General features: G+C 39.0%; 1 protein-coding gene across 1 annotated transcript; it reads left to right on the top strand.

Annotated features, from left to right (window-relative positions):
• The first annotated feature begins 145 nt into the window (after nucleotides 1–145).
• EIF2S1 (eukaryotic translation initiation factor 2 subunit alpha) lies at nucleotides 146–11,907 on the top strand. Its single transcript, XM_076344852.1, has 8 exons — nucleotides 146–230; nucleotides 2,341–2,582; nucleotides 4,108–4,187; nucleotides 5,014–5,165; nucleotides 7,940–8,046; nucleotides 9,906–10,003; nucleotides 10,929–11,072; nucleotides 11,368–11,907. The coding sequence occupies exons 2-8, from the start codon at nucleotides 2,342–2,344 to the stop codon at nucleotides 11,491–11,493; spliced, it is 948 nt and encodes a 315-aa protein (XP_076200967.1). The 5' UTR covers nucleotides 146–230; nucleotide 2,341; the 3' UTR covers nucleotides 11,494–11,907.
• Nucleotides 11,908–13,838: the final 1,931 nt, after the last annotated feature.

Here is a 13,838-nt window from a genome sequence, read left to right as displayed (position 1 = left end):
CGCCCGATCCCCGGGGGCGCTCTAGCAAAGGGCGGCCTTCTGCCTCGACGCTGAGACTCTGTGGTTCTGGGGGCGCGGGGCTGGCCTATCGCGTGCGGAGGAGCGGGAGCAGGGCGGGCTGGCGCCTGCGCAGTGAGGCGGCGGTGGCCAAGCGCACGCTGAGGCAGGAGCGGGACCGGCGCGAGACTCCGGGCCGCGAGCGCAGAGCGGGACCCCTCGGCCGCTGCCAGGTAGCGGCTGCGCCCCCGCCGCCGCCTCGGGGTCTGGCCTCGCCAGGCGGCCGGGCCGCGGCTCCTCCTGGCTGGGACCGCCGTAGGCCCGCGGTGTCGGGAGGGGACTCGGCGCGGCTGAGGGCTGGGCCCGGGCGGTTGGGCCCAGGCGGGGCGGGAGGGAAGGAGGGACCGGCGTCGCAGCCGCGAGCTTCCCAGGCCGCGGGGCCGCGCTCCCCGGGGGACCGACCCACCTCTCGGCCTCGCTGTGCCAGAGATGGACCCTTCCCCGCCCGGCAGCCACTGTCGGCCGCCCTGGGGACCGCTTCCCTTCTCTGGTGCTGTAGCTGTCGTTGGGCATTGCCTGTGTCAGCGACGCTCCCGCGGCCGGAGGAGTCGCTGGTCAGAAGTTACTCCATTTTCGCCAGTTTCCTCAGAGACTTGTGCGGCCGTGGGGACTTAACCTTTGCTGAGGCGTTTCTAACGTCTTGGAAAGCTGATTTCCAGCGTTGGCGCTGTGGGCACTGTGTTGCTCCCGAGAGGCCTCCCACAGAAGGCCAAAATAAAAAGCTTGTGTCTATGAAGAGGAGTAAAATAATCCGTGTGCAGAGCAGTGTTTGTCCATTTTTTTTGCTTGCTGTGGTTGGGATTTGTTGCTTTGCAATGTAGCTTTATTCTGCATCTCATAAGTAGGCACGTAGGATTGAGCTGAACCGCATTCAGCGGACTAGAAAACTGAACTGTGAAGTTTTTATTTTTAATCTTGGAGTTCTTTGTTCAGCTTCAAATTATATGAAGTTACATGAAACCTTTAGAGGAGTGTTTTCGTAATCCTTTACTAGTTTGTATTTCCCCTTTCTGAAAGTTAAGAATGGAAATAAGGGTGGACAGAGTCTTCTGAATTGTATGTCCATGTGTACGTAGTGCCTGGCATTACCATCTTACTCTCTTTTTAAATGCTCATATAGCTAGAAAGCATTGGCACTGCTGGAAAGATCAAGAGTAAAACTTCAAAACAGTGATTACAACAAACTCCTTCTGAAGGAGTGATGCATTTGACTCAGCATCTTAGGCTCCAACTTCTGTAGGAAACTTTTTATATGAAACTTCTAGGCATAGACAAAAGGAATTGAACTAACCTGGTGAGTGATGAGTATGTGGATTCATCATCAGGAAAATGAAGAGGTTTAAGCATTCCTTCTTACTACAACATGATTATGAAGCATTGATTTTTTGTACTTTTTTGAATGTATAATGAAAGAATCCTGGTTTTGTTTTTCAGGGTTTTTTTCCCCCTCCTGACTAGCAAATACATTGGGGGGCACTTTTCTTCTGTTTTCAGTGCTTCATTCATGTCAGGCTAGTTCTGTCTTCTGTTCCAATTATTGCTTTGCTTTCTTTGCTGACAGGTGGCCTCTGAAGCAGGTCTTACAGGATTATTCCAAACATCTTGTGCTGAGTTTAGAAAGTCATCTTCTGGAGCTAGAGTGCACTCCTTCTCAGTACTACAGAAGCTTCACTTTACCTCTTACTTTCTCAACCTCTCACATGCTGTCTTATTATGCACATACAAATACCTTTGTGAGCACTGCAGGCTTCTTCTCTCCCATGTCCTCCTGTTAAAATCTGATTTAAAATTTTACACAGACTCATGAATTTAGATGAATGCAAGGTGTGCAGTGCCAGCTTTTCACCACTTGAAGTCTCTTCTCTACAGTGTGCTATGGATAGGTAGTATGGCGGTTGAAGTGGATAATAAAGTCTGGGTAGCAAGCTTTTTCTACTTTAATGCAAAAAAAAATAGCCTCTTAGCAAATGGTTGTGGTAATACTAAAATACTAGTTAATTTATTGTTTAATTTCTATTAAAACCTAAGTATGAATTGCACAAGCCTTAGCCAAATTTGCATTTTTTGTACCAGTGTTCCTCCCTATTTATTTCTATTTCTATTAAATTTAATTTCTATTAAAACCTAAGTATGAATTGCAAAAGCCTTAGCCAAATTTGCATTTTTTGTACCAGTGTTCCTCCCTACCCTGATTAGTCCTTGCTTGTTTTTTACCATGGTTGTAGGAGAAGTCAGTGATGTACTGTGAAATAAAATCTTTGTTTCTTTCTGCTGAAATTCCAGAATGCCAGGACTAAGCTGTAGATTCTACCAGCATAAATTTCCAGAGGTGGAAGATGTAGTGATGGTCAATGTTCGGTCCATTGCTGAAATGGGAGCCTACGTCAGCCTGCTGGAGTACAACAACATTGAAGGCATGATCCTTCTCAGTGAGCTGTCCAGAAGACGTATTCGTTCCATAAACAAACTCATCCGCATCGGGAGGAATGAATGTGTCGTGGTCATAAGAGTTGACAAAGAGAAAGGTATTCGGGGATATTGTGGGCTATATCAAGGTTGAATTCATAGAGAGAAATGCAGATAAACTAGGTGGCTTAGGTATTCATTGGTTTTGCCAGGGGTTCTTTTTTTTAAGGCACTTCAGCAAAATAGACCATCATCATGCCATCTGATATTTATGATTATTCTTCCATTCATCTGTGTCCTTTAGGAATTGGGTTAATGAAGGTCGATCACATCAGTAAAGTTTTGCTTAAGTGGGTCCTCACCAGCTCAATGTTTGGTCAACAAACCATAGTGAAGTGGAATTTTCTTTTGGTATCTATATAGACTTTCTAAGTCCTAACTGAAGAGGAAGGTCATCTGATATAGTGATTAAAAATCTAAATGGTGAACATCTAATGCTTACAGTCCATCTTGTGCATTAACAAGTCTTGAACCTTGGCTGTAAAATAGATGACATGTATGTAATTATTGTACCACATGAATTCTGTAGAAGGTTACAAGTTGGGATTGTACAGGCAACTCTGTCTTGTCCTGTGTTCTGAACGTTTGAATCTTTTATTCTAAAGGGTTTTTTAATATATTTTCTATTTAGCACATGTTGGATTTTGATAATACGGTTCCATGCAATCTTTATATCCAGGTATAAAGAAATAACGAAAATAAACACTGAGCACATCTAGAAACCTGACTGTTGGTATGATGTTTCTCAAGTAATACACTTTTCTAGAATACTTCTGAAACTGCAGTTAACTCTGAGATTAAGTAATGAATGACAGGATAAGAAAAAGCAGAGAGGAAAGACTGACAAGAAGAAACTTATTTCAGATAGATCTGAAGTAAAATTAGTTTTCCAGCATCTCTAATGAAAGGATACTTCATCTTAGAAATCAATTTCATTCTCATATTAACAGAGAAACACATCTGGAATTCATATAGTGGTCTTTTATTGAATCTTTTGGGGAACCTATAGCTTGTGAGAAGTAGGTGGAGGCCTTTTCAAATTTACTAAGAAATGGTTCAAAAGAGTTTTTTTCACAGACAGTTCTCCCAAAAGAGTATCCAAGGAGTTAGAGTCAGAATTTGAGGCCAGGCCTACTTTATTAGGAAACCGTTCAGAGCTAAACTGATGGAGTGCTAACCTTGAATGAAATTGAGTTGAGCGCTACAAAAATATGCATCAAACTTGCTTCTTTGTATGCTGGTATGATTTTTGCCAAAACTGTGTACAGCGACAGAAAAAATAGGAAAATTTCTTCCAGGGTTGCAGAGAACGCATTCTTAGGTCAGTAATTTTAAAGAATGTTTTACAAAAGATTTGCTATTGTAAGTATTTACAGTTGAAAGAATAATTTAATACCCTATTTGGATCACGATTTGATCAAATTTGTTAAGGTTTGGTTTTGTTACTTTCTGTAGTAACAGATAGAGACAGTGTAGGCAAGAGGCAAATCCTGAGACAGTGTTTGTTCTTTATGCTTTTCTTTTGAAGCAGTTAGACTTAGTTTGCACAATGCCTGACACTTTCAAAATGGTTTTCCCCAATAGGTTATATTGACTTGTCAAAAAGAAGAGTTTCTCCAGAGGAGGCAATCAAATGTGAAGACAAATTCACAAAATCGAAGACTGTAAGTTGCTTTGTTAGGTTCAGGCACTGTGTGTTGCCAGCTTCTTTCCTGAGCAACCAAAACACACAGACAAGATAATAGGAAAATAGTGTTCTCATTTATTAAGCACACCCTGATTCTTGTTTACCCATGCAAATATATATAATCAGCTCCTCTGTCCATGAGTGCTCTGGTAAGCTGCTGCTTAATTTATGAGTAGATCAAGTAGTATGTCAGTTGAAAATCTGTGATGTAAAGGGGGAAGTTTTTAAATTATTAGAAATCCAAAAGCATATGCTGTGGTTTAGCACTCTGTGGACTAATTTTATTGAAAAGGCGTGCAAGTATTTTAAAGCATCAACTCCCACCCTTGCTACTGTGTGGTCTTATGCTTCTGAGTAGAACGCTTACCATTAAATATTACTTTGATTCTAACTTTTTTCTTTGTATGCAAGTATACTGTTTAACAACTTGATAATACTTTTTGCATCAGTTTCTGTGAGAGAATAATTTTATCTTTATAACTACACAGTAAAGGTTTAGGTTAATAAAGTGGTTTTGATATTTTGTAAGTTCCTAGAACTCAGTATGTAATTTATTGCTAAATATAGGGAAGGCTTGTATTGTGACATCATGCAGTGTTTAGAATCAAGACACTTTATCATTGATATTTTTTATTGTTTATTTGCATCAACAATTTTGGTTGTGGACTTTGATCTGCGGGACTCAATTCTATGCTGTACAAACTCATAGTAGGAGTCAGGCATTACATGAGTGTGAGACTGGAAAAGTGTGTGGGGGGGTTGTTTTGGTTTGTTTTTTTTTTAATACCCCTTTTGTGTTCAAGGTTTACAGCATCCTTCGTCATGTTGCTGAAGTCTTGGAGTACACTAAGGATGAGCAGCTTGAGAGTCTGTTCCAGAGAACGGCCTGGGTATTTGATGACAAGTACAAAAGACCAGGATATGGTGCTTATGATGCATTCAAGCATGCAGTCTCGTAAGGACACCTTTTCTACTTCTAGGGGTTTATTTCATAATTACAAAGAAGTATTTCCTGGAATAGATCCATCACAATATTCTTTTTGGGGTTTTGGGTTTTGTTTGGTTTTTTTTCCCCAGAGTCAGTATGTAGAATGTGCTGGTCAAGTAAACCTAGTAAATTTTTACATCAGTCTTCCAGTTGCTTATTGGAGGTTTCTCTGTCTTACTGCTTCCTTCAAGTTCCCAATGCTTTTGAGAAAGAAGGCTCAGAGTTGACTTGTTTTTATCCATCTTTGAGTGTGCCACTGTGTGTATGTCAGTTTTTTAAAAGTAGTAATTGAATTTGATGTGGAGAAATGCTAAGGCACTTGGTGAATATGTTATAAGAGAAACATGCAGTTACAAACACTGGAGAGATTTCTATTGCCACAGATGAGCCTGTGACATTTCTAACAGAAGAAGCACTGATCTTGGTTTGTCTGTCAGAATTTACCTGTTCTTAGTCCCAAGCAGATGTTACCAAACATATCTAGCTCTGTTTCTGAAGATACTTCTACTCACAGCTGACTGTCACTCTTCCATTGCACAGGCAGAATTTTTCTTTTTTAAATGCAACAAGCTGGCTTGTTACTTCTCTACGCTTCCAAACTTAAATAATGGGAATGGGATCATGAACTTAGAAATGGAATTATGAACAGAAAGAGTTGGAAATTGTGATGCTAGGGGAGTATGCACTGAGATAGATTGCTCTTAATGTTTTTATGAAGTCTGGTATTTGAATTTGCTTTCAGAATTAACCTATTTGGCTCCCCTCTAAAGATTCTATCGTGAAATTGGCAATCCAAAAATAGATTTCTCAAACATTTCCAATTTTACTCTTTCATGGCACGTAAACCTATGAGTGATGAACTTGAGTTGAACACTAGATGGCAGTAACAAACTTCTAGAAATTGTCTTGACTTCAAGAAGCAGGGCACTCGGTAGCATTTTGATTAGCTTAAAACCATGTTTGTGTTTTTGGGGAAGAGACAACTTGTATCCTCATTTGGACTGAATGTGTTCTGTTTCATAGAATAATAATTATTTTCTAATGATAGTAAATTTACTGGTAAAGGGCAAATCTGCGCACATTGCTGCAGAAGGAATTCCAGATCATTCTGTAACTGATAAATACTTAAACACCTGTATACTAGAAGAACGAAAAACTGTAGTTGCATTGGCTGTTTAAGCTTCTCTTAAACTCAGAAAACTTCTGAACACATGCCATTTGTTGCTCATCTGCTATTCAGGTTGAAGCACAAACTTCTGAAGCTGTCTGTTCTCAAAACGTTTTCATCAGTGATGCCTTAAGATTTCTGACAATGGACTGCAACTTTTATTTGCTCAAGTTGTGCTCCTACATAAAGCTATAGTGGTTGAGCAGAAAAACGTGGATGTTGCTGCCTTCCTATGCTTGCTGAAGTGCTTTCTGGAGGCTTAGCATGCCCTCTAAGAATTTGACTTGCTATTTCTTTCTTAGTACTGAGGATTAGTGTTTTGGGGTTTCACACAGCAGATACCAGTGGCAAAATTTCAAAGTGTATTTACCCTCTGATCAGTAAAACCTAAAACATCCAGGACCTATTTGTTGAATGCCTACCAAACGCTCATGAAAGTAACTTGAAGATTTAACAGAACAGATTGTAAACGAAGAAATGGAATTTGCATGTCCAATAAATCACTTCTGCCATATGGGTTCTTATTTTTGATGTGTACAAACTGCCATGTTTCTGGGTTCTGTTTACTTATGTTTGGCCCTTCTACTATCTAGACTCAGTATATAAAATCATGAAAGATGATGTTTTATTAGCAGCAGAGACCAATCTCCAATATTGGCTCTGGTTTTTGGGCTGTCTTAGTTCATGTTTGCCTGCTAGTAGTATCGTAGGTGATCTGGTATTGCTTTTCAGAGAACTGCAGCTCCTGTCTCTGAAGAACAGGAACAACTTTTGTGAGGAGCTTTTTGGTTATGGTATCTGTTTCAGATATATTTTGGATAAAATTAATACAGCAATAAAGAGAATTGACACCACTTCTTCAAACAAGAGCTGCTAATTTATATGGATAAACAGCAGAGAAGTTTGCCTCTGTGATTTTAAAACTATTAGCTCGTGATCTAAAAAAACTTTATTCTTTCTTCAGCCAAGAATGTAGCCAGCAGATAAGTATCTGTCTGTGATCCAGTCACTGTTAAAAAGGAGTACAGTATAACACGGAATGAGTATAGGTTACTTTGTAGAATGACAAAAATCTCGTGTTTGAATGAAACGCTACAATAATTCAAAAAATTCAGATTCATCATGGATTCTCTTTCATGCAATATGAAACGCATGAATCCCATCCAATTCCCTCCAGTCCCGCATTGGAGGGAACATAAATACCAAGCAGCTAGATATTTTTCTCACTCCGTGGATCATGTACAAATGGAGCTGGACAGAAGTCATTCCTTTTCTTAAAAAAAGAAAACAAAGCAAGCCAAAAAAAACCAACAAAAACAATTCAGATCTTTCCTTCCAGGAACATATTGGGTAAACTACTCTTCTGCTCTGTTGTTAAATGCTTCCAATAGAAAATATTTTGGAGATAGATGTGTTTATTTTCTTCCGGTGTTCCAGTGGACTCTTAAGACCCTGTTTTCATTGTCTAGTAGATCTCTATGATTTTGCATAATATTGAAATAGTACTGGAAGTTAATGTTGTGTCATATTCCACTTCAGTATAACTTCTGTAACGTTGCTTTGCTTGGCTCAGAGACCCTGCAATCCTGGATAGCCTAGATCTGACAGAGGAGGAGAGGCGTGTATTGATTGACAATATTAACAGACGTCTGACACCGCAAGCAGTCAAAATCCGAGCTGGTGAGTTCTTCCCAGATGTTCATTGAACATATCTTGACACTTAAGTCAAGTTAGCGTATCTTGTTGCAAACTATAAACTCGGTTAAAACTACTGTTGGTGGTGCTGATATTTGAGTGGAACCGTTCTTCCAGAATTAAGACGCCTTAATCAGGTATTGCTTGCAAAATGCCTGTGTGGGTTCTGTCTCGAAGTCCAAGGTGGTTTGGCTTTTATTTTTTTTTCCCCCGAACTGCAGATTCCTTGGGACGCAAAGTACTTGTCCTGATATGTCATGCAGTCTATCATACTGCGCTGACACACAATGAATTTAAATATTTTATAGTTATTACTGCATCCACAGTATTCTTTTTCATTATTCAAAGTGTTAAATTCTTTGGTTCCCTGACAGGTTGGTTGATCTCTTGTCAGCACGGCTAGGACATATGTCTTAGCCACTTGTCCACGAACATGTGAAAATAGTTCCGACTTTGCTCTGGGTGTATTTCGAATTGGTTGATTGCAAACCATTCAGCAGGATATATTAGCTCAAGCCTCGCATGTCTCTAATGTATTCATAAAGTGTATGAGCTGATTTGTCTCCTATTAGCTCAGTGCGGGCAGAAAAAGCACGACTGCACTACTTAAGGAGGCATATTTTAAAACTGTAAATCTGGTTGTACAGCTAACCAAACAGCCTAAAAGCATGCTTGCCATTAAATAGTCAATGTAGCAGAGTCACATTTTTTAACTAGATTGCAGAGCAGAGGCAATTTCTCAAGGGTATATTGAAGAGCATTAGCACTTGTTGATTACTGTGGAGAGAAGAAAAGATAAGCCATATCCACATGACAGTGAAGTCAAGGAGAGAGTGCAAAAAGTAAGGTACTGAAAAATTCCTTTACCTATTACTTTAGATCACCATGAGTTAACATAGACTTCAAAAATGTAAGTGGGATTTGATTGCCATAAAGAATGAAATTGCTAATATAAACAGCACTTCATTAGTTTTGAAAATAAAGTTACTTGACAAGCATGTTCTCTTACTTCCTTCATCTTGCCTATTTTGTTGCGATGGTCTAAGTTGTTTTTAATTTTGTCTTCAAAGCAAGCGTAGAAATTTTCTATTGGCTTATAGTCTCATCCTGAGGCTGACTGGGATGCTCTTCTGTGAATTTGTTTGTGATAGCTGAGAATTAGCAGGTTGTTGTTAGGAGGCTAGCTTCTCTGTGTAGCTTTGTCTCGCACCATTGCTACGTAGGTAAAGAAATCTTTGTCTTTAGACTAATCAGGGTATTACAGATATGACCAGCATTGGTCTATGCCTTAACTTCCAAACATCTATAAAAAGCTATAGCTAACTATCGCTTTAACTATGTGTTAATATAACTTACCTTAAAAAAATAAAATTAAAAAAAAAAATTCCAGTGCTCCTCAAGTGATGCCTCTGTTGTAATTGCTTACAGAATTCTGTGAATTTGTGGATGTGCTCTTTTTCAAGTTTCACTTTTCCTGATAGATCTTTCATTTTCTCTGGTATTTATTGCTTTTATATCTTCATCTCTCCATGTTAAATACATAATTATTCCCGTTGAGTTTATTGGGTGAGAGGTGAGTGAATGTGGGTATATAATTTCATATCTTGGCTTTTCAAAGCACAATGTAAAATGTTGTACGTCTAAAGAATTTATGAAGACTTTTACCTCAACTTACAAGTCAAGAAAGTGAAATGCCTTCCTCAGCTTTGGGAGCTACTGAGGCTCTCATTGTGGATAAACATTGGTTGCTAAAAAGCTTTATTAAAGCTTAAGTTAAAAAGCTTTAAAGATTCTACAGCTTTTGGTAACTTTAAAGTTTTATTATTTGTATTCCTCTGTCCTAGATATTGAGGTTGCCTGTTATGGTTATGAAGGCATAGATGCAGTAAAAGAAGCTTTGAGAGCAGGCTTGAACTGTTCCACAGAGAACATGCCCATTAAAGTAAGTTTATGTCTTAATAGCGAAGTCAAAAGTAAAGTTTTCTGATGCCCTCAGGTACCAGTAGCATGCAATTGCCATTGTCTCAGTCAGTAGCTGAGGCTGGGAAGCCGTGTACTTGCTTTCTGATTCTTCTCTAGCAGGTATGCAACACGCTTCCTTTCAGCTGTGTTCCTGTGACTGTGCCGTGGCTTCCCAAGTTCAAGCAGCTGTGTTTATTCTGTTCAATTTGTTAAAGTCTAGTATTGGCATGCTACATACCTACTACTCTTTTACGTTACCTTAGGTAGGGAGCAACAAATTTTATTTTCAGATATATGGTTATGTAAGAAAAGGAGTGTTTGGTCCACATATGTTTGAGTGTTGGTAGGATGGCTACTGTACCCAGGCCTAGTTTTTTCTCCCCAACAATTTTAGGATATTGAGTGCATTACTGAATAAGTGTTTTCAAAAAACTTGAAAGTACTTCCTTCTTTGAAAATGGTTTCTTATAATGGTTCCTTGTAACAAAAGGAAAAGTTTATTTATCCAGTCATCTTAAAAAAAAAAAAAAAAAACCAAAACAAAACCAAACAAAAACCACTGGTTGTCACGGTCTTAGTTGTTTGAAAAATTGTGATAGGCTGTTTCACTGATCTGCAAAGTGGATATTCTCTCTGCTTAGCAATATTTGTCTAAATAAACATACTATGTAGAAATAACTGATGTTGAGGTTGGAAATCGGACAGGCTGTGCACTTTCTTGTCTGCTATTTCTGTCCCAAGTTGTTTATACTTCTAGAAAGGGTTTTTCTAATGGGAAAACGTTTCTGCTTCTGCAAATTATACATTCAGAACTTGCTCACTTTGCTTTTGAGATTTTTCTTTCTTTGTTTTTGTTACTGAGTTTGCTTCCCCCTCCCCCCCCCGCAATCCCTACAATGTGATAGATTAATCTGATAGCCCCTCCTCGTTATGTGATGACTACAACAACGCTGGAGAGAACTGAAGGACTCTCTGTTCTAAATCAAGCCATGGCTGTAATTAAAGAAAAAATTGAGGAGAAGAGAGGAGTCTTTAATGTGCAGATGGAGGTAAGAACACATTACATTCTAAAATGTAATTATTTTTTTCTCGGAACTTTTTTAAAGTAGAGCAAGATCAGTAGTGCTAGGAGAAATTTTAGCAAAAAGGTATTAAGAAACTAAAAAACCCTAAACTTCTGTGTTTCTTAAACAAACAGCTAAAACTTCTAATTTTCCTGTTTTTTATTGTGTGACTTCAGGATGTATTTTATCTCTTGCTCTTTATGTAGAATCAGAGCCTACAAATATCTACGGTCTTTCTTAATGACAGTTTATCATGTTTTCTGTTTTGGTTTTTTTTCAGCCTAAGGTGGTTACTGACACAGATGAGACTGAGCTTGCAAGGCAGTTGGAAAGACTGGAGAGGGAAAATGCTGAAGTGGACGGGGATGATGATGCTGAGGAAATGGAAGCCAAAACTGAAGACTAAATGTTCTGGGATATTTAGAAGAGAGACCATATGAAAAATTAAAGACCCCATTGCAAACACTCTGGGCTAAATGTTTCCAGTATTGAAAACTTCAAATGCAAATATTTGAAGTGTTTTACTGTTTTAAAAAGACCAATATGTGAAAGGCTCTTCTAAATAACACTTGATGCAGCAACTTACACAAATTAAATCCTTTGAAGGGAAGGTGCCTAGTCAAATTCAAGACACAGATCTGGCCAGAGGGAGGTTGCAGCCCCATGTTTAACATTTTCATACATAACAATTCCTAATTGGTGATTACAGCTCAGTGCATCTGTTAATGATCTTTCCTAGGAGCACCAAAACCAAGCAAGCTGAACCGGTCTATACAGAATGTATTTGAGCAAATATTCAATAAATTTCTGAGCTATGTAACTCCCAAGATTTTTTTTCCTCTTTTGTCACATGGCCTAGAGTGATATGAATATAAAACCTGAAAGGGTATGATCAGTGGGTGACTCCCCTTTAACACTGAAAGGGCTTTCTTTTGTTTGCTTTAAATCGAGCCAATGAGTGGAACAAAATGTTTTTCTTGCAAGTTTGTTGATTTAAAACAGCATTTCCTTTGTTTTTTATCTGCGTTTAGGGACTGAGAACTTGAAAACTTTGAACATAGCTTGTTATCATTCCAGTAAACATAGCTGATAAATGAAAAATTACGTATAGTTGGACTTTGCTCCTGTAGATGAATATAGCAGGAGCTTTAATGAACTTGCTCATACTTCAAAATAGACAGTGCTGTCTTCTGAGCTCACTGCTGCATGACCTTCAATTCTGCCTACCCTAAATCTCATTTACACTGAACTGAGCTATTCACTCTAGAAACAACCTCTTTATCTTCTCTGAAGAAGGGAAACAAGATGTGCTTTCCATGTTGGGAGTATTAAAAAAAAAAAAAAAAAAAAAAAAATCTGTTTTCCTTGTCTTTGGGAACTGGGGGGGGAGGAGTTGTTTTTATTGAAGTAACCTTTCCAAATTGCTGAGTTTTTGAATATATTTATATCTTTTTCCATTGACATGTCCCATATTGCACATCTTTTTCTTAATATTTTGTGCTGCTAGAGGAAAAATGCATGAAAAATGAGGCCTTGAGCCGTAACTCAGAATTCTTAATATTGCCACAGTACGAACAATGTAATTGCTACCTGGTGTTGCCACAGAAGGCATTCGCAAAGCGTATACCTATTTCAATCCATGCTTGATCATCAGAGCAGTTCACGTGTACCCAATCTTTATTATGCAAAGCCAAAAAAGTTAAGTAACTTCTAGTCTTTGCAGAATGTTGGAAAATACCTGAATGTGTTATCACAAAATGAAGAAACAAATCTCTTTTTTTTTTTTTTTTTTTATGGTTGGTTTCTCAGATTGCTGTCTTTTCAGAAGCTGTGTATGACAGCCTTGTCATGGCTTGAAGTTGTGAGAATGTCAGTTTCCTGTTTGAACAGCTCTTCCAACTTTGCCCACCCACTAAAATAGTGATTTGGCTTCCATTAAACACAATAGGTGGGTACTCAGACAAAAGAACAAAGTGTTTATAAACTAAAAAGTCGCCATGTGATTTGTACGCCAAAATAATGCTGTAAAGCAAAGCACTGAAAAACGAGCCACGTGCTCATTCCTTGGAATATTTTCAGGGGGTTACAACTAGTATCATCTCTAAGAACTGTTTTGGTGTGTTACTAGGTGAGCATCATTTCTGTCAGTAACTTAGGCAGAAGTTTGCTAAACTTGTTCAGTAACTATAGGAGCTTTTCTAACTAGAGCCTCAGCGTGCTGGTGTATGCAATTCTGTGTCAATTTGAGTGCCTAAAAAAAAGTGACCGAGAGGGTGAGGACAGTAATGAAGCCGCTTAAGATAAATGCATTTCAATCACTTATTACACTGGCAGATAAAATCAGGCTCTCCTGTTGCCTGAGCAAATTTTAACCAAGAAGCTTAAACAAAAGGTACAAGACAACTTAGTGGATATTTCTCATGTGTTGCAGTAGCTGGAAGGAGGAGGTCTAAGACAGCTGCTTTCGAGACCCGTTAGCGAGGTGCGCGTAAGGGAGTGCTGAACCTGTGAAGCCCGGGCTGGGCCTTGGCCATGCTGCCTTAGTTGCCATAGCCTGTGCCTTAAGGATCTTTAGATCCTTAAGTTAGGAGCCCCTAACTATTAGTTGAGATGATACCTTCTATCTCAGCTGGTCTATTTTGTATGCGTGGAACTGCGTTTGCTTACCAAGTGCTTAAAATAAGGGTCGTGGGTTTTGTGTGAACATCTTTGTTGAGTCGCTAAAGCGAGGTAGCGTATTGCTGCTGTTCA

The sequence above is a fragment of the Aptenodytes patagonicus genome, chromosome 7 (genome assembly GCF_965638725.1).
Source record: "Aptenodytes patagonicus chromosome 7, bAptPat1.pri.cur, whole genome shotgun sequence".
NCBI lineage: Eukaryota > Metazoa > Chordata > Aves > Sphenisciformes > Spheniscidae > Aptenodytes > Aptenodytes patagonicus.
This window is presented reverse-complemented; position numbering and strand designations above follow the sequence as displayed.

Bases quoted from the DNA above. Each gene is read 5' to 3' on its own strand.
- EIF2S1 (XM_076344852.1), top strand. From the start codon at position 2,342: ATGCCAGGACTAAGCTGTAGATTCTACCAGCATAAATTTCCAGAGGTG. The intron at 5,166-7,939 runs GTAAGGACACCT...TGCTTGGCTCAG, and splicing joins GCATTCAAGCATGCAGTCTC to AGACCCTGCAATCCTGGATA. The intron at 10,004-10,928 runs GTAAGTTTATGT...ACAATGTGATAG, and splicing joins CAGAGAACATGCCCATTAAA to ATTAATCTGATAGCCCCTCC.